The sequence below is a fragment of the Helicoverpa armigera genome, chromosome 23 (genome assembly GCF_030705265.1).
Source record: "Helicoverpa armigera isolate CAAS_96S chromosome 23, ASM3070526v1, whole genome shotgun sequence".
NCBI classification, from domain to species: Eukaryota; Metazoa; Arthropoda; class Insecta; order Lepidoptera; family Noctuidae; genus Helicoverpa; species Helicoverpa armigera.
Genome location: NC_087142.1, coordinates 8,217,311 through 8,241,696, shown reverse-complemented (window position 1 = coordinate 8,241,696; position 24,386 = coordinate 8,217,311). Strand labels below are relative to the sequence as shown.

The window sequence follows — 24,386 nt, the reverse complement described above, 5'->3', positions numbered from 1 at the left end:
AGTCTAGTTCTGTACCTAAACAAACAACATGGATGCATCGAAAAAACTCAAATTTATTCTGGAAGTTTCCATAGACATCTTTCTCCCACTTACAAGAAACTTACTTGGATATTACACAAAACTTGTTGATTCCAAATACGTTTGTTATTTCTGTAAATTTTATTGTGTTTTTGTCAACTTTTATTTGGTAACTCAAACTTATTATTTGCATGGATTTTTTTCTGTGAGAGACCTTATTGTTTTCCAATATAGTGTAGGTGCCATCATTAGTTTTTTGAAGGCTGACGTATGTGGCGTCGTATTCTTCAAGCATTTGAAGACAAGCGATGCTATCATGGGCTTTGAAAACGTATCGTTTGGCAAGAGATCAGTGATAGCACCTCTTTATTTTCTTTACATTGCTAGGCAGATAATGGTTTACATTATTTGGTTTGATGCAATGAGTTTCCCCGTATATTTTATGTGTGCGGCTTCAGACTTAAATTCTTTGCTTATAAGCATATACCTAATTAGTATTTTTGGGCGTATGAAGCTATTGAAGAAAACGTTGGAGAACAATCTCGTCCCTGTCAATATTGTTGGCAAAGAGCAGCTCGACAAAAATGTGAATATTGTTAGAAAATGCGTCGGTTACTATACTAATATGATAGACGCTTGGAACATTATTGATAACGACATGCAGATTATGGTAAGTAGTTTGGCGAAATTTCTAAGAAAAAGGGATTGTTTAACTAAGACTACATTTCATTACAAATACGGTTTTAAATTATTTTTAAACCTTATTTTCAGAAGCTAAAATCTCAATTAGGCAATCCACTGACCATTTACTTTCGGATCTTATTTGGCCTCAGTTTCAATGTTGGAAATGAAAGCTTATTAATGGTCATCTAAAGTAGATGATCAACATAGTCTAAACAAATCCAAATTCATGATTGTCATTTACAGCTTGCAGTAGCTCTACTAACTAATACGCCGATTTGGATAATGAATTTCTACGCCGTTGTAATGCTATTTCTACAACCAACGGTTAGTAAGTAATCAGCATTAAGTCACACAATGGACAACTCTTTGACATACAATGATCACCACTGAAGCTTGAAACATTTTTACAGGGCCAACAAGAAGCAGTAAAATTAGTACAAGGCAATATCCTTTCACTACTTATGGCAACATCACCAACTATTGTCTCAGAATTGATCAGTAACGAAATAGACGCAATCAAGGCGACGCTTGTTACTCAGTTGGTTCGCTGCTCAGGTAACACAATTATAACTACTAGTAACATGTTCTAAGGTAGGGTGCACAATTGGTCACAAGGGCTAAATAACAACACAGTTGAAATGACTTTCAGATCCGTCTCTCTCGTCTGAGCTGGAGGTTGTTCTGCATTGCATCCACATTCGGCCGTTCAAGTTCCTGATCTGCAGAGCCGTGCCCGTCGATATCAACATGCCAATTACTATAATCAGTTTCTGCATCACCTACGTCATTGTTATCATGCAGTTTATTCACTTTAGCAACTTGTAAACGGATATTAACTCTTTTATTGTCATAATCTGCATTTCAGTCTTTTTCTACTAAGCACGTTACTTCATGTAGTCAGTCATTCAGTCTTTGTTCACGAAGCGCGCCAACAGTAATCTAATTAAAGTCTACAACTGCCAATATTGTATCATCTACAATAGTAATATTCTTTAAAACTCATGTGTCTTTGTCGGTTATCTGCGGTTTAGTGTTTGCATTAAGTTAGCATTAAGATTCCACCGTATTTCGTGAATTGATATGTGCTGTAATAAATATTGCACCACTATTATCTGTTTTTAAAGATTTCTCCAATGCGATTGGGATACGACTCCTGCTGACATAGGTGACAGACACTCGAAAATTGCAGGTCTCACCAGGGTACAATTAATAGTATAAATATTTAGAAATAATTTATGATTCTAGAACATTCTCAAGGACTTCTCTAGAACATCACGTAATTGGAAACAGGCTAAAATACACCTACTGCTATATGAAATTGAATATATTGAATGTGTATCTAAATTTGAATACTCAGCAGTCTGAATTGGTATCATACGAAGTGCGGTTCTTCCTCATATCGAACGAAATGGATATATTGTCGAAACTCAAATTATTTCTCTCAACATGTGTAGAATATTTTCTACCATTTTTAAGACTTGGTTTCGGATGCTACTCCAGAATTAGTGATTCTAAATACGTTTGCTACTTTGCTAAGCTGTACTGTATCATTATTTTCATAATCTCGTCTACTGGCTTTTTTTATTGGGGCCCCGGATATAGCGGCGTACCTGTACTCGTAACTATACAATACTGTACAAATACTATCCACAGCTTTGTAACATCCGAAAAGCACGCTTTACAGTTTTACACTGGCGTTAAAACAAGCGATGCTATCATGGGCTTTAAGAATTTGCCATACATTAGTAAAGCTGTGTTAATACCCGTTTGTATTACTTTCCTACTACGGATTATCTTCGCATACTATTTTTGGATTGAAATTCTGCACCCAACAACGATATTTATGGCCATGTCATTAGATTTAAATTTAGTTTTTGTGAGCATCATTCTGTTTGGATTTTATTCGCGAATACAGCTAATACAAAAATCTTTTGACAACAATTTTGTCCCTGTCAATATTGTCGGCAAAGAGCAGCTGCAAAGAAACTTGAAGATTGTCAGAAAATGTGTCGGTTATTACAGTAACTTGTTGGATAATTTCGATGTCATTGACTCGCACCTCCAGATTACGGTGAGTTATTGAAAACCCATTTAATTTCATATTAGGGGTTTGTGCATTCGAAGAACTATTTTTTTCAACTAAATTCAGTTTTGGTACCTGAAAGTATAAATAGCCAGTGGGTTTGAAGGTCAACAAGAGTGTACGTGGGTGTTATATTTTGTAGATGGCAGCATCGTTGCTTTGCCGCGTGCCGTGCTGGTTGATACAATATTATTTCGCTGTACACTTCTCTCTGCAAGCACAAGTGAGTTATCTTTATTATATCTGTGTTCTCTCATCACATTTATGTTACAAAATATGAAATTGGAAAAGATCAAAATGAGTTTGTCACGACTTTCTCAACTTACTGTCAAGCGATCCGGCTACTCGTTTGCCCATATCATACAAAAGGATAAATAAATGTTAGCAGCTCACTCGCTAAATCTAATAATTTTCGGGGCTTATTTAATGATAAATATAATTATTGGTATACATTACAGAGCATCCCATTTAACGCCATCACCTTGGTAACAGAAAACGTCTGGTTATTCATCTTAACGACAACACCGGCTTTCATCTCAGAGTTAATCAGGAACGAAATAGATGCAATAAAGGCGACGCTTGTTACTCAGTTGATTCGCTGCTCAGGTAACACAATTACAACTACAAGTAACATTTGTGTATAAGGTGGGCTGCACAAATGGACACAAGGGAGACACGCTAAATAATTGCACAATTGAAATGGCTTTCAGATCCGTCTCTCTCGTCTGAGCTGGAGGTTGCTCTGCATTACATCCACATTCGGCCGTTCAAGTTCGTGATCTGCAGAGCCGTGCCCGTCGATATCAACATGCCGATTACTATAATCGGTTTCTGCGTCACCTACGTCATTGTTATCATGCAGTTGATTCACTTCAGCAGCTTCTTCTGAATATTTTATTGGTTCATTATCTCAATCTTTCTGTATACACATGACTGTGTGGCTAGTATACTGCTTTGTTGTAGTCACATAGCGCGACTGCTGTAAGCAAGGGTGGGTTGGCTTCCTGGCTCCGACGGGCCAAAATCACATAGTGTGTAAAGAAACCTGGAATTTATTTACCCTACATACACAGGAGAGAGTCGTGGTGGCCTAATGGGTAAAGGACCAACCTCTCAAGTATGAGGGCGCGGGTTCGATCCCAGGTCAGGCAAGTACCAATGCAACTTTTCTAAGTTTGTATGTACTTTCTAAGTTTATCTTAGACACCATTGGCTGTGTTTCGGATGGCACGTTAAACTGTAGGTCCCGGCTGTCATTGAACATCCTTGGCAGTCGTTACGGGTAGTCAGAAGCCAGTAAGTCTGACACCAGTCTAACCAAGGGGTATCGGGTTGCCCGGGTTACTGGGTTGAATAGGTCAGATAGGCAGTCGCTTCTTGTAAAGCACTGGTACTCAGCTGAATCCGGTTAGACTGGAAGCCGACCCCAACATGATTGGGAAAAGGCTCGGAGGATGACATACACAGGAGACAGACACTCGAAACTATATATCTCAATATATAATATAATATCTCAATTACCAGATTAGTTTTCTTTTATACTGTTGATGTTAAAGATAATGTACGGTTCTAGAACATTCTGCAGCTAAAATTATTTTTGATGTTCACATCACATCATTGTTCATGGACTGAATACAATACTAATCCATGATATTTAATGAGCATCTATATTTGAATACACAGCAGTCTGTCTTGGTCCCATACGAAGCGCGGTTCTACCGTTTGAATATCAGTCTATTTTCAAATCGATCGAAATGGAGATATTTCTGAAACTCAAATTATTTCTCTCAACATGTGTATAATACTTTCTACCCACTTTAAGACTTGGTTTGGGATGTTACTCTAGAATTAGTGATTCTAAATACGTTTGCTTCTTCGCTAAGCTTTACTCTGTCATTATTTTCACATATTCAGTAACTGGATCTTTTTATTGGCACAGATTCAATGTCATAGTTGTACTTCTTGCTACACAATATAGTGTGGTCGCTATCTTCAGTTTTTTAACATCTGATAAACATCTAATAAAGTTTTATACAAGCATTAAAACAAGCGATGCTATCATGGGCTTTAAGAATTTGCCGTACGTTAGTAAAGCTGTGTTGGTACCCATTTACATTACAGTCCTTCTATGGATGTTCACAGTTTATTACTGCTTTATAGGCCCTATATATCTTCCAACATATATTATGGCCATGTGCTCAGATTTAAATTCTTTAACAGTTAGCTTGCTTCTATGTGGATTTTTTTCTCGAATGCGTGTCATTCAAAACACCTTAGAAAACAATTTCGTTCCTGTCAATATTGTTGGCAAAGATCAGCTTCAGAAAAACGTAAAGATTGTCAGAAAATGCGTCGGTTACTATAGCAATCTGTTAGATAGCTTCGACGCTATTCATACACAGTTCCAATTTACGGTGAGTGTTTTTATCAGTTATGCTAGTTGTAACTTATTTCAACTTTATCTTGACCCGAAATTTCTTCCGACCGTAATAACGGTTGGAGGTTTATCATTGTACCTATGTGACGGGTTTGATTTAAAAATAATAAGCCGCGATTTAAGTATTGGCACTTGTGTAAATCAGCCAGATATTTAGTAAGAATTATGTTTTCAGTTAGCAGTATCGCTGGTCTGCCGCTTCCCGTCCTGGGTGATTCGATTTTATGATTCAGTTCAGCAGTATTTGCAAACTCAGGTGAGAAAACGATTCCATCGTTTTTCTTTCATAAAATATCTTGGTTGAGTTTATTACTACCAAGCGGGCAATGTCATATTAACGATCAATCGGAGCCCACTAATAACTAATAACCATCAGAAATTTCTGCGCATTAAAATATTGAAATAATATTACAGAGTGTCCCAATTGATATCGTAACGGTGGCACTAGTTACGATGATGTCTTTATTTGTGACAACTTCACCAGCTTTCGTCTCAGAATTGATCAGTAACGAAATAGACGCAATCAAGGCGACGCTTGTTACTCAGTTGGTTCGCTGCTCAGGTAACACAATTATAACTACTAGTAACATGTTTGTAAGATGGGATGCACAAATGGACTCTAGAGCCAAATAATAAATCAGTTGAAATGGCTTTCAGATCCGTCTCTCTCGTCTGAGCTGGAGGTTGCTCTGCATTACATCCACATTCGGCCGTTCAAGTTCGTGATCTGCAGAGCCGTGCCCGTCGATATCAACATGCCGATTACTATAATCAGCTTCAGCGTCACCTACGTCATTGTCATCATGCAGTTTATTCACTTCAGCGACTTGTAAACGGATATTTACTCTTTTATTGTCATAATCTGCATTTCAGTCTTTTTCTGCTAAGCACGTTAATTCATGTAGTCAGTCATTGAGCAACAACACGACGAACGACAACTGCCAACATTGTATCATCTACAATAGTGGTATTCTTTAAAACTCATGTGTCTTTGTCTGTTATCTGCGGTTTAGTGTTTGCATTAAGTTAGCATTAAGATTCCACCGTGTTTCGTGAATTGATATATACTGTAATAAATATTAGCACCACTATTATCTGTTTTTAAAGATTTCTTCGATGTGATTGGTTTAGGACTCCTGCTGACATAGGTGACAGACACTCGAAAATTGAAGGCCTCACCAAGGTACAATTTATAGTTACAAATATTTAGAAATATTTTATGATTCTCGAACATTCTCAAGGACTTCTCTAGAACATCACGTAATTGGAAACAGGCTAAAATACACCTACTGCTATATGACATTGAATATATTGAATGTGTATTTAAATTTGAATACTCAGCAGTCTGAATTGGTATCATACGAAGTGCGGTTCTTCCTCATATCGAACGAAATGGATATATTGTCGAAACTCAAATTATTTCTCTCAACATGTGTAGAATATTTTCTACCAATTTTAAGACTTGGTTTTGGATGCTACTCCAGAATTACTGATTCTAAATACGTTTGCTACTTTGCTAAGCTGTATTGTATCATTATTTTCATAATCTCGTCTACTGATTTTTTTTATTGGGGCCCCGGATTTAGCGACGTACTTGTACTCGTAACTATACAGTACTGTACAAATGCTATCCACAGCTTTGTAACATCCGAAAAACACGCTTTACAGTTTTACACTGGCGTTAAAACAAGCGATGCTATCATGGGCTTTAAGAATTTGCCATACATTAGTAAAGCTGTGTTAATACCCGTTCATATTACTCTCCTGCTGCGGATAATTTTCGCATACTATTTTTTTATTGAAGGTCTGCATCCAACAACGATATTTATGGCCATGTCATTAGATTTAAATTTAGTTTTTGTAAGCATCATTCTGTTTGGACTTTATTCGCGAATACAGCTAATAAAAAAATCTTTTGACAACAATTTTGTCCCTGTCAATATTGTCGGCAAAGAGCAGCTGCAAAGAAACTTGAAGATTGTCAGAAAATGTGTCGGTTATTACAGTAACTTGTTGGATAATTTCGATGTCATTGACTCGCACCTCCAGATTACGGTGAGTTATTGAAAACCCATTTAATTTCATATTAGGGGTTTGTGCATTCGAAGAACTATTTTTTTTCAACTAAATTCAGTTTTGGTACCTGAAAGTATAAATAGCCAGTGGGTTTGAAGGTCAACAAGAGTGTACGTGGGTGTTATATTTTGTAGATGGCAGCACCGTTGCTGGTTGATACAATATTATTTCGCTGTACACTTCTGTCTGCAAGCACAAGTGAGTTATCTTTATTATATCTGTGTTTCTCATCACATTTATGTTACAAAATATGAAATTGGAAAAGATCAAAATGAGTTTGTCACGACTTTCTCAACTTACTGTCAAGCGATCCGGCTACTCGTTTGCCCATATCATACAAAAGGATAAATAATTGTAGCAGCTCACTCGCTAAATCTAATAATTTTCGGGGCTTATTTAATGATTATATTTATTGATATACATTACAGAGCATCCCATTTAACGCCAAGGTGATGACCTTGGTAACAGAAAACGTCTGGTTATTCATCTTAACGACAACACCGGCTTTCATCTCAGAGTTAATCAGGAACGAAATAGACGCAATCAAGGCGACGCTTATTACTCAGTTGATTCGCTGCTCAGGTAACACAATTACAACTACAAGTAACATGAGTATAAGATAGGCTACACAAATGGACACAAGAGAGACACACTAAATAATAGCACAGCTGAAATAAATTTCAGATCCGTCTCTCTCGTCTGAGCTGGAGGTTGCTCTGCACTACATCCAGATTCGGCCGTTCAAGTTCGTGATCTGCAGAGCCGTGCCCGTCGATATCAACATGCCGATTACTATAATCAGTTTCTGCGTCACCTACGTCATTGTCATCATGCAGTTGATTCACTTCAGCAGCTTCTTCTGAAATTTTTTGTTTCATTGTCTCAATCTTTCTGTATACACATGTCTGTGTGGCTAGTATACTGCTTTGTTGTAGTCACATACCGCGACTGCTGTAAGCAAGGGTGGGCTCGCTTCCTGGCTCCGACGGGCCAAAATCACACAGTGTGTGAAGCAACCAATTTGGAATTTACTCTACATACACAGGAGACAGACACTCGAAACTAATTCCTCGATCCATCAGGATATCTCAATTACCAGATTAGTTCTCTTTTTTAACTACTGATGGTAAAAATAATGTATGGTTCTAGAACATTCTGGAGGCTAAAATTATTGTTGATGTTCACATCACATAGGTAATTGTTCATGGACTGAATACCATTACTAATCCATAATATTTAATGAGCATCTATATTTGAATACACAGCAGTCTGTGTTGGTACCATACGAAGCGCGGTTCTTCCGTTTGAATATCAGTCTATTTTCAATTCGATCCAAATGGAGATATTTCTGAAACTCAAATTATTACTCTCAACATGTGTAGAATACTTTCTACCCACTTTAAGACTTGGTTTGGGATGTTACTCTAGAATTAGTGATTCTAAATACGTTTGCTTCTTCGCTAAGCTTTACTCTGCCATTGTTTTCACATATTCAGTAACTGGCTCTTTTTATTGGCACAAATTCAATGTCATAGTTGTACTTCTTGCTGCACAATATAGTGTGGTCGCTATCTTCAGTTTTTTTACATCTGATAAACATCTAATAAAGTTTTATACAAGCATTAAAACAAGCGATGCTATCATGGGCTTTAAGAATTTGCCGTACGTTAGTAAAGCTGTGTTAGTACCCATTTATATTACTGTCCTTCTATGGATGTTCACAGTTTATCACTGCTGTATAGGTCCTACATATCTTCCAACATATATTATGGCCATGTGCTCAGATTTAAATTCATTGACAGTTAGCTTGCTTCTATTTGGATTTTTTTCTCGAATGCGTATCATTCAAAACGTCTTAGAAAACAATTTCGTTCCTGTCAATATTGTTGGCAAAGATCAGCTTCAGAAAAACGTAAAGATTGTCAGAAAATGCGTTGGTTACTACAGCAACCTGCTAGATAGCTTCGACGCTATTCATACACAGTTCCAAATTACGGTGAGTGTTTTTATCAGTTATGCTAGTTGTAACTAATTTCAACTTTATCTTGACCCGAAATTTCTTCCGACCGTAATCACGGTTGGAGGTTTAACATTGTACCTATATGACGGGTCCGATTTAAAAATAATAAGCCGCGATTTAAGTATTGGCACTTGTGTAAATCAGCCAGATATTAAGTAAGAATTATGTTTTCAGTTAGCAGTATCGCTGATCTGCCGCTTGCCGTCCTGGGTGGTTCGATTTTATGATTCTGTTCAGCAGTACTTGCAAACTCAGGTGAGACAACTATTCTATCGTTTTTCTTTCATAAAATATCTTAGTTGAGTTTATTTCTACCAAGCGGGCAAATGTCATATTTACGATCAATCGGAGACCAATAATAACTCATAGTCATCAGCAAATTCTGCGCATCAAAATATTGAAATTATATTACAGAGTGTCCCAGTTGATATCGTATCGGTGGTACTAGTTACGATGATGTCTTTATTTGTGACAACTTCACCAGCTTTCGTCTCAGAATTGATCAGTAATGAAATAGACGCAATCAAGGCGACGCTTGTTACTCAGTTGGTTCGCTGCTCAGGTAACACAATTATAACTACTAGTAACATGTTTATTAGGTATTGTGCACAATTGGACACAAGAGCTAAATAACAACACAGTTGAAATGGCTTTCAGATCCGTCTCTCTCGTCTGAGCTGGAGGTTGCTCTGCATTACATCCACATTCGGCCGTTCAAGTTCGTGATCTGCAGAGCCGTGCCCGTCGATATCAACATGCCGATTACTATAGTCGGTTTCTGCATCACCTACGTCATTGTCATCATGCAGTTTATTCACTTTAGCAACTTGTAACTCAATATGTTACTCTTTTACAGTCTCAATTCTTATTCACACACGTGATTATTTTAGCTTCTAGCACTTGTGTAATTCTGATCTATTTTTATCTTGCAATTGTACTATGTCGATTGACATTTCTGTCTGCGGTTTAGTATCAACATCAAAATAGCACGAGTATGTGTTATGTACTCATGTGTAGTGTGTATTTTAATAAAACATTGCTCTAATATTATCTGCTTGTTTTTACTTTCTACGGTTTTGTCTGAGGTCATAAGTAAAGCTCTGCCGACACAGGCATCTGACGTGAGCTATATTCATCGTCGGTCACACGCAACAATTGCCTCCTTCAAAATGGATGTCTTTTTGGATGTGATTTGATTACTTTTTTCATCGCGTAAATACGCTGTTAAAAATAATATTTGGCTCTAGAACATTCTGGAGTCTTTTTAATTAATGTAGGTATTTTCATTACATTATTGGAAAGGACCGAAATACACGCACAATGCCATATTTAATGTGCATCTAAATTTGAATACACAGCAGTCTGTGTTGGTATCATACGAAATGGAGACATTTTCGAAACTCAAATTATTTCTCTCAACATGTGTAGAATATTTTCTACCAACTTTAAGACTTGGTTTGGGATGTTACTCTAGAATAAGTGATTCTAAATACGTTTGCTTCTTCGCTAAGCTTTACTCTGCCATTGTTTTTATATATTCTACTACTGGATCTTTATTTTGGCACAAATTTAATGTCGTACTTGTACTCATGGCTATACAATATAGTGTGCATGCTATTTACAGTTTTGTAACATCCGAAAAACAAGTTATAAGATTATATACTAGCGTTAAAACAAGCGATGCTATCATGGGCTGTAAGGATTTGCCATACGTTAGTAAAGCTGTGTTAGTGCCCATTCATATTACTCTTGTTCTATGGATGTTGTTTATTTACCTTTTTTGGATTGATTCCTTATATCTCCCAAGATATATTATAGCCATAGCCTCAGGTGTAAATTTATTGACAGTAAGCTTACTTCTGTTTGGATTATATTCTCGAATGCGTGTCATACAAAACGCCTTGGAGAACAATTTCGTTCCTGTCAACATTGTTGGCAAAGATCAGCTGCAGAAAAATGTGAAGATACCTCCTAGATAGCTTCGACGCTATTCTTGCACAGTTTCAATTTGCGGTGAGTATAATAAGCCTAAGTTTCAGGATTGGAAGTTGTTATGCAGTTCAGCCGGATATTCAATAGTAGTTGTCTTTTGTAGGTAGCAGTATTTTTGCTCTGCCGCGTGCCATGTTATTTAATTGGATATTATTATTCCGTACAGTATTGGCTGCAAACTCAAGTAAGACAACTATTCTATATTTTCTCTTTCTGAGTACACGTTAACTTACTTAATACTAATGGCGTCCACGGCCGATTTCGGCCACGGCGGCTGTTCTCATATCAGGAGATCAGCCATCTGCGCAGGACATATCAATTGCAAAAGCATTTGCGCAGACACAGGTGCAGTCACTATTCCTTCACTCTCATAGCCCGATGGGACAGCAATCCGACACGACCGGAAAGAGATCAGGCGCAGACATTTACGTGCTCTCCGATGCACGGGTGAATCAAGCACCAACTTCCAGACTACGGGCTGCTTTCTGAAAGTTTAAGAAAACCCACAAAGCGATTTCGGCCCGACCCGGGAATCGAACCCGAGACGAAGAGTGCAGAGGTCATATTATATTTACCACAGCAACATTCAGCAAATCCAGCAAATATTAAAAAAATCTAATTCAATTACAGAGTAACCCAATGCATGGCTTAACTTTGACAATTATCAACATGGCGTCTATCAGTGGCGAGGCGTCCTTATAAGCCGATTCCTATCGGCTTCCCTTTCGAATTTCAAGAAAGAAGCATAGGTATAAGTTATAATATAGGTATAGGTATAATTAATATAATCATTTAAACCACACAATTTAAATATGTAGGTATAACAAAACGCCTACCACCCTAAAAAAAATTGTCTATAAATTACTTGAAACATTTTGCTCCTACTAAACAAGCCGCGGCTTCCTCCTCCATACAAAACTACGCTTGCGTGACGTCATCCACGCCACGCCGCGCGATGTTCGCGGCATATGGGCGAGCGGTAAGCCGGCTCACGGAGCGGCTTCCAGCCAATCAAAACTCGCGAGTGAACGAGAAAGAACGCGTCAAGAGTAGAGTAGCTGAATAAGAATATCTGTCTACGCGCGAGTGACAGCGCTTAGAGCTCTCAAATATGTAAACAAACAAATCAGACAAATTCACTCTCATTGTTCTTTTTTTTGTTTTAGATAATACCATTAACAATTTGTTCTTTGTATTACTTAATTGAATTTATTAGTGTGTGTATCATTTGGAAATAACATAGTCCGTGTGTGTACAATATTTTATGTTAGTTTAAGTGTTTTAGTTACATTATGTCAACATAGATGGCGTTGTGCATTTTTATGCAAATCCTGAATCGCGGTGTTAAGATTCTCCGCGATTTAATGACCCTAGTTGGGAATTTATAATTTTTTGAGTTCACCAAGTATATAATTTTATTTAAGTAGTTGGCAGTATCATTACTCTATACTTATCCCCGCGATCGCACTGTGTGACCTCAGGTCAGTCACTGACCTGGTACTCAGTACAAGTACAGTACTACAGTGTGTGTACCTAGTGAAAATAGAGATACCTACCTACGTTGAATTGAGTTATTTTGATACGTAGACAGTTGGCATCAGGTTTCTTTTTAGTGTACCTACTTTTAAAACTTAACTAGGATAGCATTTATCGCATCTAGACTGTTTTCCGACAGGTTATTTACTTGAAGGAACTTGTTTTTCAAGGTTAAGTTTTGAGAATAAAAACGTGTTATAAAACTCGGGCACGCCGCTCGGGTGAATTACCTACCAATATTACGTCTATATTAAAATTACTAACGTCCTGACGGATAAATATCAATGGCTAACAGGCCGTTGTAAATTAAATACTTAAAATGTATTGTTTCTAGTGCCAAGTTTTCTCAGATTCTAGTAGTTAATATACCTAACTAAAGATAATAAAGTTTTATAGATATTAATAATCTGCCGAATTCCTCGAGAAAACATGTTCAAACTATCAGTCTCTCAGTCAGTGCTAAAAGGTGGACTGAGAAATTACCTCCATTACCTCTCCCCCCCCATCCCTGAGTACTCCCCCCCCCCCAGTTTTTTGTTGCTGCGGCTTCCCTATTTCATTAAACCACCCTTCGCCACTGGCGTCTATAATTGTGTCGACGTCTCCAGCTATGGTCTCAGAATTGATCAGTAACGAAATAGACGCAATCAAGGCGACGCTTGTTACTCAGTTGGTTCGCTGCTCAGGTAACACAATTATAACTACTAGTAACATGTTCTAAGGTAGGGTGCACAATTGGTCACAAGGGCTAAATAACAACACAGTTGAAATGACTTTCAGATCCGTCTCTCTCGTCTGAGCTGGAGGTTGTTCTGCATTGCATCCACATTCGGCCGTTCAAGTTCCTGATCTGCAGAGCCGTGCCCGTCGATATCAACATGCCAATTACTATAATCAGTTTCTGCATCACCTACGTCATTGTTATCATGCAGTTTATTCACTTTAGCAACTTGTAAACGGATATTAACTCTTTTATTGTCATAATCTGCATTTCAGTCTTTTTCTACTAAGCACGTTACTTCATGTAGTCAGTCATTCAGTCTTTGTTCACGAAGAACGTGATGAGAGCGAGGAAGAAATACAAAACATAATTAATAAAAACTCAGGATTAAAGTCTCAACTTGCCGAGTTACACATTCAATATATGGATATTCTGGATCAGCGGGATAGGTTACAGGTTTTTGTAGGTTCTTTTAGTGAATGTAGTGATGCTCATGAGAGGGCTCTGAGTCGCATTACTGAATTAGAGACCAGCTTAAATGATGCTCACAAGTCGTTGACAAGCTTCAAGCAAATTCAAGAACAACAAGAAAGTGACGACACTCATCGCCTTTTTAATGAGCTTGTTGCATCAAATTCACTAAATATGAGTCACAAAAAAATTAAAAAATACATTAGAATAAACAAATTGATTCAAAAAATTAAGAGAGTGTGTCATAAACAAAAATCGACTTATAAATTGAATAATTTACTTAAAAGTAAGGTTAATTTAAAACAACAGTTAAATTTGTGCACTAATCAACTTTTACAAAGTAGGCTAATGTATGACCAAGATACACAGGTTCTGCAACAGGAGATGCTTGATCTGCAGCGTGAGTTAACAAAAATTACACACAATTATGAGGCAGCCAAATATCAAATTAAGGCACATATTCTGGCTACCGATGAGCTGCTCCAGTTAGGTAGTGAAAATATGGACCGTCTTGACTCTCTTAAAACAAATATAACAACTGTACTTGTTCTCAACCAACAGTACAAGCTGACCTTCAGTTAACAACGCCTAGGACTATGCAGTCAGCTGTGAACAGTGACACAATACCACCTCGTGTCGCTGTTCAGTGCAATATTCCACCATCAAGCACTTCACATAAACATACTTCAGGAAATCAAAACTCATCACAAATATTTTCTGATAGATTTGGTCTAGGTTTTGGTAAATTAGTCTCTCAATACTGTAAAAGTAATATAATAAACAATTGTTCACCCGGTGCCAGCTACAATGAGATTATAGAAAGAATTAAATTGACTAATCTTAATACCACTTCATCTGCCATTATGCTATTTGGAGATAGTCTAGCAGTCAATAAACAAAATATAATAGATTGCGTTGAATTAATGATAAAATTAAATAATGAAACAAATTGCAAGTTTATCATCTGTGCCTTACCATATTCTAAAAATTTTACTGAAGAACAAAATCAGTACATATTTAATTTAAATCTATTAATGTACAATACAACTAGGCATTACAATAATAGAATAATGTACTTTGATACAAATACATTTATAAATAATTTTGTAATGACAAATGATACAATGTATCTTAGTTTTTATTATAAAAGACAAATTGCTATATTGATAGCAAATAATATACAAATTGACCCGGGTTCTACTACGGTAACCTCTTCTTTTAGTAACATTAGTAGTTCTACTAATACAAGTATTGATACACCTAATAGTTTAAACTACATGGTGCGACAAAGGGTGGGCCACATCAACTGAATGTTGTACATCAAAACATTCAGGGCCTTTCCGGCAAGGATTTAGAATTAAGTTTATTCATTGAGCATTATATGGTACAAGTAATGTGCATAACTGAGCACTGGCACAGAAATTCTGAAATAATATTCCTTAATAATAGTAATTACACAGTACAAAGTGCGTTTGTTAGAAAGGAAGCCATCCATGGTGGCTCTCTTATAATTGTGTCTAATAATATAAAGTGTAAAGAACGTTTGGATATAGTTAAATTATCAGTGGAGCGCAACATAGAACTGTCATGTGTTGAACTGGAGCGGTTTGTTATAATTTGTGTGTACAGGCCTCCTTCAGGGGATTTTAACATCTTTGAATCGGTAATGGAAAATTCCCTTTCTAAACTAAATTCAAGTAGTAAAACACTTTTAGTTTGCGGTGATTTCAATGTTAATATTTTAGAATCATCTCCCTTAACTATAAGGTTGCTTAACTTATTTAAATCTTTCAACTTGTTTAATTTATTTCTAGAACCAACAAGAATTACGGCAACCTCGTCTACCTGTTTAGATAATATATTTAGTAATTGTACCGCCACGGAGACTCTGATTACCAATGGCCTTCCTTCCGATCACCGTGGTCAACTGGCACGGTTTCCTGATAGACAGCATAAAATCAAACGGGAAATAACATGTCGCCCCTTAACAACCAGTCGTTTTAATACTTTCAAAAATAATATAATTGCAAAACTGGGCTATGAGATATTAGATAATGACAATCCCAATTTAATGTACGGAGCTCTGTTCGATATCATTAAATATGAATTTAATTCTAGTTTTAAAACCAAAACTTTCGTAATAAAAGAAACGGCTAATTTCAATGAGTGGGCTACCCCCGGCATTTACAAGAGTAGAGCTAAGTTGTATGAGCTGTATGAAATGAAAAATTATAAATTTGATGAAAATTTTATTACATTTGTTAGAAATTATTCCAAATTGTTTAAGAAAGTCTGTCATGCGGCAAAATCAATGTATTTTAGTAATAAAATCAAGAACAGTAATAGTGTAATTAAAGCTACGTGGAATATTATTAATAGTGAGACTGGAAAAAATAAACAGCGTGATACTCGATACAAAATCGTTAATGAGAATCAAGTTTATGAGAAAGATTCGGATGTAGCTAGAGAATTTAATACCTTCTTTTCTAATATTGCAATAAAGACCACTAGCGACTTAGACTCCTCTACCACCAACGCCGAAAAACTTTTACGAAGTAGCGTTAGCCAATGTGAAGCCACATTTACTTTTAGTTATATTACACCTCATGATATAGTTAGAACCTTCAAGTCATTAAATTCAAAAAAGACAGGTGACTTGTGGGGTATCTCTGTAAAAGTTATAGACTGTATTATTGACGATATTGCACCCTATTTGGCTAGTATATTTAATGAGTGTATTGACTCAGGTACCTTTCCCGAACTTATGAAATACAGTAAGGTTATACCACTCTTTAAATCAGGGAGCAAGAATGACCTAGGCAACTTTAGGCCGATTTCAATTTTACCCGCGTTAAGCAAAATTTATGAAAAAATCATTTTAAATCAGCTACTGCGCCATTTCAATTTACATAATATTTTACATGCGGAACAATATGGTTTCACTAAGGGTCGCTCAACAACGGATGCCGGAGTTGCTCTACTGAAGCACATTTATGCCGCGTGGGAGAAGTCGCAGAATGCAATTGGGGTGTTTTGTGATCTTTCTAAGGCGTTTGACTGCGTCCAACATGAAACGCTTACCCAGAAGCTTAAGTACTATGGCATTAGAGATAGCGCACTTAGTGTTATTAGCTCATATTTAAGCGGCAGAATGCAATGTGTTGACGTTAATGGTGTCAAGTCTTCTAATCTACCCGTTTGTTTGGGCGTACCGCAAGGCTCGATTCTAGGGCCATTTTTATTTCTTGTGTACATTAATGACTTGCCATATTATTTAAAATCATTGTGTGATGTAGTATTGTTTGCTGATGACACGTCTCTAATTTTTAAAGTTGATAGGAATAGAGTAGATTTTGATGACGTGAATTCGTGTCTGTCGTTAGTAACGCACTGGTTCACAGCCAATAATTTGGTTTTGAATGCGAAGAAAACCAAATGTATAAAATTTGCTTTGCCAAACGTGAAAAATCTCGGCCCCAGTGTAGTTTTAAACAATGAGGAAATTGAAACGGTCCAAGCTACCACTTTTCTAGGAATAACTGTAGACTCCAAAATTCAATGGGGTGAGCATATAACTGGCCTCACGAATAGACTAAGCTCTGCTGCGTACGCTGTCAGAAAGGTAAGAGCTCTCACCGATGTAGCCACGGCGCGTTTAGTGTACTTCAGTTATTTCCACAGTGTTATGTCTTACGGAATTCTTATGTGGGGCAATGCTGCCTACATAGAAAATGTCTTCGTGTTACAGAAGCGTGCTATCCGTGCTATATACCGACTAGGTACTAGAGTCTCCCTAAGGGAAAGGTTTAAGGATATTGGTGTTCTGACTGTGGCGTCTCAATATATTTATGCCAATATAATATATGTAAGGCAAAACATAGAGTTATTTAGTAAAAATAGTGACGTGCACAATTTCAACACTAGAAATAAACACAAATTAACCGCATCCAACTATCGATTGCATAAAGTGCACGGTTCGTTTGTGGGCCTTTGTATACGCATTTATAATAGAATCCCAGTTCATTTGCTAGAACTAACGGACAGTTCTTTTAAAATCAAAATTAAGGATATTCTGATTAAGAAGGCTTATTATAACATTAATGATTATTTCACAGATACACGCAGATGGCAGCTCTGAAGTGGACAACAAGTGTTTTTTTTATATATATATATTTGTGACTAATATTGAATTGTATAATTGTAATTATAATTAAATTGTAATAGACAGCTGTGTTGCTGGGAAGTTTGTTCTTCACCACTTCTTCTTTCCAGCCATAACACTAGGAAGTGGTGAAAGGGGGGCGTTTTTGGGGGTGCTGTCATTTTGTATTTTTTGACGTGAAAAAGTGCTAGAATCTAGCCTATTTTCAATAAACGATTTTGACTTTGACTTTGACTTTGACTTTGAAGCGCGCCAACAGTAATCTAATTAAAGTCTACAACTGCCAATATTGTATCATCTACAATAGTAATATTCTTTAAAACTCATGTGTCTTTGTCGGTTATCTGCGGTTTAGTGTTTGCATTAAGTTAGCATTAAGATTCCACCGTATTTCGTGAATTGATATGTGCTGTAATAAATATTGCACCACTATTATCTGTTTTTAAAGATTTCTCCAATGCGATTGGGATACGACTCCTGCTGACATAGGTGACAGACACTCGAAAATTGCAGGTCTCACCAGGGTACAATTAATAGTATAAATATTTAGAAATAATTTATGATTCTAGAACATTCTCAAGGACTTCTCTAGAACATCACGTAATTGGAAACAGGCTAAAATACACCTACTGCTATATGAAATTGAATATATTGAATGTGTATCTAAATTTGAATACTCAGCAGTCTGAATTGGTATCATACGAAGTGCGGTTCTTCCTCATATCGAACGAAATGGATATATTGTCGAAACTCAAATTATTTCTCTCAACATGTGTAGAATATTTTCTACCATTTTTAAGACTTGGTTTCGGATGCTACTCCAGAATTAGTGATTCTAAATACGTTTGCTACTTTGCTAAGCTGTACTGTATCATTATTTTCATAATCTCGTCTACTGGCTTTTTTTATTGGGGCCCCGGATATAGCGGCGTACCTGTACTCGTAACTATACAATACTGTACAAATACTATCCACAGCTTTGTAACATCCGAAAAGCACGCTTTACAGTTTTACACTGGCGTTAAAACAAGCGATGCTATCATGGGCTTTAAGAATTTGCCATACATTAGTAAAGCTGTGTTAATACCCGTTTGTATTACTTTCCTACTACGGATTATCTTCGCATACTATTTTTGGATTGAAATTCTGCACCCAACAACGATATTTATGGCCATGTCATTAGATTTAAATTTAGTTTTTGTGAGCATCATTCTGTTTGGATTTTATTCGCGAATACAGCTAATACAAAAATCTTTTGACAACAATTTTGTCCCTGTCAATATTGTCGGCAAAGAGCAGCTGCAAAGAAACTTGAAGATTGTCAGAAAATGTGTCGGTTATTACAGTAACTTGTTGGATAATTTCGATGTCATTGACTCGCACCTCCAGATTACGGTGAGTTATTGAAAACCCATTTAATTTCATATTAGGGGTTTGTGCATTCGAAGAACTATTTTTTTCAACTAAATTCAGTTTTGGTACCTGAAAGTATAAATAGCCAGTGGGTTTGAAGGTCAACAAGAGTGTACGTGGGTGTTATATTTTGTAGATGGCAGCATCGTTGCTTTGCCGCGTGCCGTGCTGGTTGATACAATATTATTTCGCTGTACACTTCTCTCTGCAAGCACAAGTGAGTTATCTTTATTATATCTGTGTTCTCTCATCACATTTATGTTACAAAATATGAAATTGGAAAAGATCAAAATGAGTTTGTCACGACTTTCTCAACTTACTGTCAAGCGATCCGGCTACTCGTTTGCCCATATCATACAAAAGGATAAATAAATGTTAGCAGCTCACTCGCTAAATCTAATAATTTTCGGGGCTTATTTAATGATAAATATAATTATTGGTATACATTACAGAGCATCCCATTTAACGCCATCACCTTGGTAACAGAAAACGTCTGGTTATTCATCTTAACGACAACACCGGCTTTCATCTCAGAGTTAATCAGGAACGAAATAGATGCAATAAAGGCGACGCTTGTTACTCAGTTGGTTCGCTGCTCAGGTAACACAATTACAACTACAAGTAACATTTGTGTATAAGGTGGGCTGCACAAATGGACACAAGGGAGACACGCTAAATAATTGCACAATTGAAATGGCTTTCAGATCCGTCTCTCTCGTCTGAGCTGGAGGTTGCTATGCATTACATCCACATTCGGCCGTTCAAGTTCGTGATCTGCAGAGCCGTGCCCGTCGATATCAACATGCCGATTACTATAATCGGTTTCTGCGTCACCTACGTCATTGTTATCATGCAGTTGATTCACTTCAGCAGCTTCTTCTGAATATTTTATTGTTTCATTATTTTAATCTTTCTGTATACACATGACTGTGTGGGTAGTATACTGCTTCGTTGTTGTCACATAGCGCGACTGCTGTAAGCAACGGTGGGTTTGCTTCCTGGCTCCGACGGGCCAAAATCACACAATGTGTAAAGCCACCTGGAATTTGGAATGTACCCTACATACATAAGAGACAGACACTCGAAACTAGTTCCTCGATCCATCAGGACACATCAATTATCAGATTAGTTTTCTTTTTATACTGTTGATGTTAAAAATAATGTATGGTTCTAGAACATTCTGCAGGGTATAATTTTTGTTGATGTTCACATCACATAATTGTTCATGGACTGAATACATATACTTATCCATAATATTTAATGAGCACCTATATTTGAATACACAGCAGTCTGTGTTGGTACCATACGAAGCGCGGTGATACCGTTTGAATATCAGTCTATTTCAATTCGATCCAAATGGAGATATTTCTGAAACTCAAATTATTTTTCTCAACATGTGTAGAATACTTTCTACCTACTTTAAGACTTGGTTTGGGATGTTACTCTAGAATTAGTGATTCTAAATATGTTTGCTTCTTCGCTAAGCTTTACTCTGTCATTATTTTCACATATTCAGTAACTGGATCATTTTATTGGCACAGATTCAATGTCATAGTTGTACTTCTCGCTGCACAATATAGTGTGGTCGCTATCTTCAGTTTTTTAACATCTGATAAACATCTAATAAAGTTTTATACAAGCATTAAAACAAGCGATGCTATCATGGGCTTTAAGAATTTGCCGTACGTTAGTAAAGCTGTGTTAGTACCCATTTATATTACTGTCCTTCTATGGATGTTCACAGTTTATCACTGCTGTATAGGTCCTACATATCTTCCAACATATATTATGGCCATGTGCTCAGATTTAAATTCATTGACAGTTAGCTTGCTTCTATTTGGATTTTTATCTCGAATGCGTGTCATACAAAACGCCTTGGAAAACAATTTTGTCCCTGTCAATATTGTCGGCAAAGATCAGCTTAAGAAAAACGTGAAGATTGTCAGAAAATGCGTTGGTTACTATAGTAACCTGCTAGATAGTTTTGACGCTATTCATACCCAGTTCCAATTTACGGTGAGTGATTTTATGAGTTATGCAAATTATAACTTATTTCTTAATAACCGTCACTTAAACGCGATATATTACTCTTAAAAACCAGAAGCAGGTTTGTTTAACGTGGAAATAACAAGAAGTAGTTTTAACATGAAAATCAACTAAGATTAATCAGAAACGCGGCAAAATCTTATTCCGTCAAACTATAACATGTCTTGTCACAATGACGTTCGAAAAAAGAATCCTCCAAGCATAGATGCACGGTTGAATGGCGAGGTGTCTATGGTCACTCGTCTCTGCTGCCCTCTTTGTAACTACTGGCAGCTAACATTACTATGTATAGAGGTACAATACCTCTTTCTTGCCCCACGTTTCTGTTGGGTTGGATTTAAAAAGAATAAGTTTTAGTATTGACAGTTATGTAAATTATGTTTTTAGTTAGCAGTATCGCTGGTCTGCCGCGTGCCATCCTGGGTGTATCGATTTTATGATGCAGGTCAGCAGTACTGGCAAACTCAGGTGAGACAACTATTCTATTGTTTTTCTTTCTGAATACACGTTATATTATTTCATTAAAATAAGACGTCTTAGTTGAGTACTACCAAGCATATAAATGTCATATAAACGATCAATCGGAGCCCACTTACATCACATCATCAAATTCAGCGTATTCAAATATTAAAATTAAATTACAGAGTATCCCAAGCGATATCTTCACTGTGGCACTAATTAACATGGCGTCTTTATTTGTGACAACTTCACCAGCTTTCGTCTCAGAATTGATCAGTAACGAAATAGACGCAATCAAGGCGACGCTTGTTACTCAGTTGGTTCGCTGCTCAGGTAACACAATTATAACTACTAGTAACATGTTCATAAGGTAGGGTGCACAATTGGTCACAAGAGCTAAATAACAACACAGTTGAAATGACTTTCAGATCCGTCTCTCTCGTCTGAGCTGGAGGTTGCTCTGCATTACATCCACATTCGGCCGTTCAAGTTCGTGATCTGCAGAGCCGTGCCCGTAGATATCAACATGCCGATTACTATAATCAGTTTCTGCATCACCTACGTCATTGTCATCATGCAGTTTATTCACTTCAGCAACTTGTAAACGGATATTAACTCTTTTAATGTCATAATCTGCATTTCAGTCTTTTTCTACTAATCACGTTAGTAAGTCTTTGTTCACAAAGCGCGCCAACAGTAATCTCATTAAAGTCTACAACTGCCAATATTGTATCATCTACAATAGTAATATTCTTTAAAACTTATACGTCTCTGTCGGTTATCTGCGGTTAAGTGTTTGCATTAAGTTAGCATTAAGATTCCACCGTGTTTCGTGAATTGATATATACTGTAATAAATATTTGCACCACTATTATCTGTTTTTAAAGATTTCTCCGATGTGATTGGGATAGGACTCCTGCTGACATAGGTGACAGACAATCGAAAATTGCAGGCCTCACCAGGGTACAATTAATAGCATAAATATTTATAAATAATTTATGATTCTAGAACATTCTCAAGGACTTCTCTAGAACATCACGTAATTGGAAATAGGCTAAAATACACCTACTGCTATATGACATTGAATATATTGAATGTGTATCTAAATTTGAATACTCAGCAGTCTGTATTGGTATCATACGAAGTGCGGTTCGAACATAAGTCTGTTTTTATATCAAATGAAATGGAGATATTGTCGAAACTCAAGTTATTTCTCTCAACAAGTGTAGATCATTTTCTACCATTTTTAAGACTTGGTTTTGGATGCTACTCCAGAATTAGTGATTCTAAATACGTTTGCTACTTTGCTAAGCTGTATTGTATCATTATTTTCATAATCTCGTCTACTGGCTTTTTTTATTGGGGCCCCGGATATAGCGGCGTACCTGTACTCGTAACTATACAATACTGTACAAATACTATCCACAGTTTTGTAACATCCGAAAAACACGCTTTACAGTTTTGCACTGGCGTTAAAACAAGCGATGCTATCATGGGCTTTAAGAATTTGCCGTTCATTACTCAAGCTGTGTTAGTACCCATTTATATTACCTTCCTTTTATGGATGTCCATCGTATATCACTATTGGGTGGATGCAACATATCTTTCAACATATATTATGGTCATGTGCTCAGATTTAAACTTATTGACAGTTAGCTTATCCGTGTTTGGATTGTTTTCTCGAATGCGTGTCATTCAAAACGCCTTAGAAAACAATTTCGTTCCTGTCAATATTGTTGGCAAAGACCAGCTGCAGAAAAATGTGAAGATCGTCAGAAAATGCGTCGGTTACTATAGCAACCTGCTAGATAGTTTCGACGTTATTCATACACAGTTCCAATTTACGGTGAGTGATTTATGCAATTATGATAACTTTATCTTACTAACCATCAATAGAGGTACAGTACCTCTTTCTTGACTCGACGTTTCTTCCGAATCGCGCCGACCGTGGTCACGGGTTTAGTTTAAACATATGTATAACGGGTAGGATTTAAAATAATTAGCCTAGGTTACGTAAATTGTGTTTTTAGTTAGCAGTATCGCTGGTCTCCCGCGTGCCATCCTGGGTGTTTCGATTTTGTGATGCAGTACAGCAGTACTGGCAAACTCAGGTGAGACAACTATTCTATTGTTCTTTTTTTTTCTGAAAACACGTAATATTATTTCATTAAAATAAGTCGTCTTAGTTGAGTACTACCAAGCATATAAATGTCATATAAACGATCAATCGGAGCCCACTTACATCACATCATCAAATTCAGCGTATTC

At 36.8% G+C, this 24,386-nt stretch overlaps 2 protein-coding genes and 1 long non-coding RNA gene across 3 annotated transcripts; all 3 read left to right on the top strand.

Moving 5' to 3' along the window:
• The first annotated feature begins 435 nt into the window (after positions 1-435).
• On the top strand, positions 436-1,627 carry LOC135118573 (uncharacterized). Its single transcript, XM_064040952.1, has 3 exons — positions 436-688; positions 790-808; positions 1,352-1,627. Exons 1-3 carry the CDS (start codon positions 440-442, stop codon positions 1,525-1,527), a joined length of 444 nt encoding a protein of 147 aa, XP_063897022.1. The 5' UTR covers positions 436-439; the 3' UTR covers positions 1,528-1,627.
• A 3,066-nt stretch (positions 1,628-4,693) lies between these two features.
• Positions 4,694-6,137, top strand: LOC135118495 (uncharacterized). The gene is made up of 3 exons (XR_010277612.1): positions 4,694-5,478; positions 5,637-5,784; positions 5,880-6,137. It is a non-coding gene; the product is annotated as an uncharacterized LOC135118495 (long non-coding RNA).
• A 2,803-nt stretch (positions 6,138-8,940) lies between these two features.
• Positions 8,941-10,278, top strand: LOC110374059 (uncharacterized). Its single transcript, XM_064040951.1, has 4 exons — positions 8,941-9,294; positions 9,493-9,573; positions 9,733-9,880; positions 9,976-10,278. The coding sequence occupies exons 1-4, from the start codon at positions 8,941-8,943 to the stop codon at positions 10,149-10,151; spliced, it is 759 nt and encodes a 252-aa protein (XP_063897021.1). The 3' UTR covers positions 10,152-10,278.
• Positions 10,279-24,386: the final 14,108 nt, after the last annotated feature.

What these genes read in the sequence shown, in the direction of transcription:
- LOC135118573 (XM_064040952.1), top strand. Translation starts at nt 440, where the DNA reads ATGAGTTTCCCCGTATATTTTATGTGTGCGGCTTCAGACTTAAATTCT.
- LOC110374059 (XM_064040951.1), top strand. Translation starts at nt 8,941, where the DNA reads ATGGGCTTTAAGAATTTGCCGTACGTTAGTAAAGCTGTGTTAGTACCC. An exon ending in ATACACAGTTCCAAATTACG is followed by an intron (nt 9,295 to 9,492) that starts GTGAGTGTTTTT and finishes TTATGTTTTCAG; the next exon opens with TTAGCAGTATCGCTGATCTG. An exon ending in TCAGTTGGTTCGCTGCTCAG is followed by an intron (nt 9,881 to 9,975) that starts GTAACACAATTA and finishes AATGGCTTTCAG; the next exon opens with ATCCGTCTCTCTCGTCTGAG.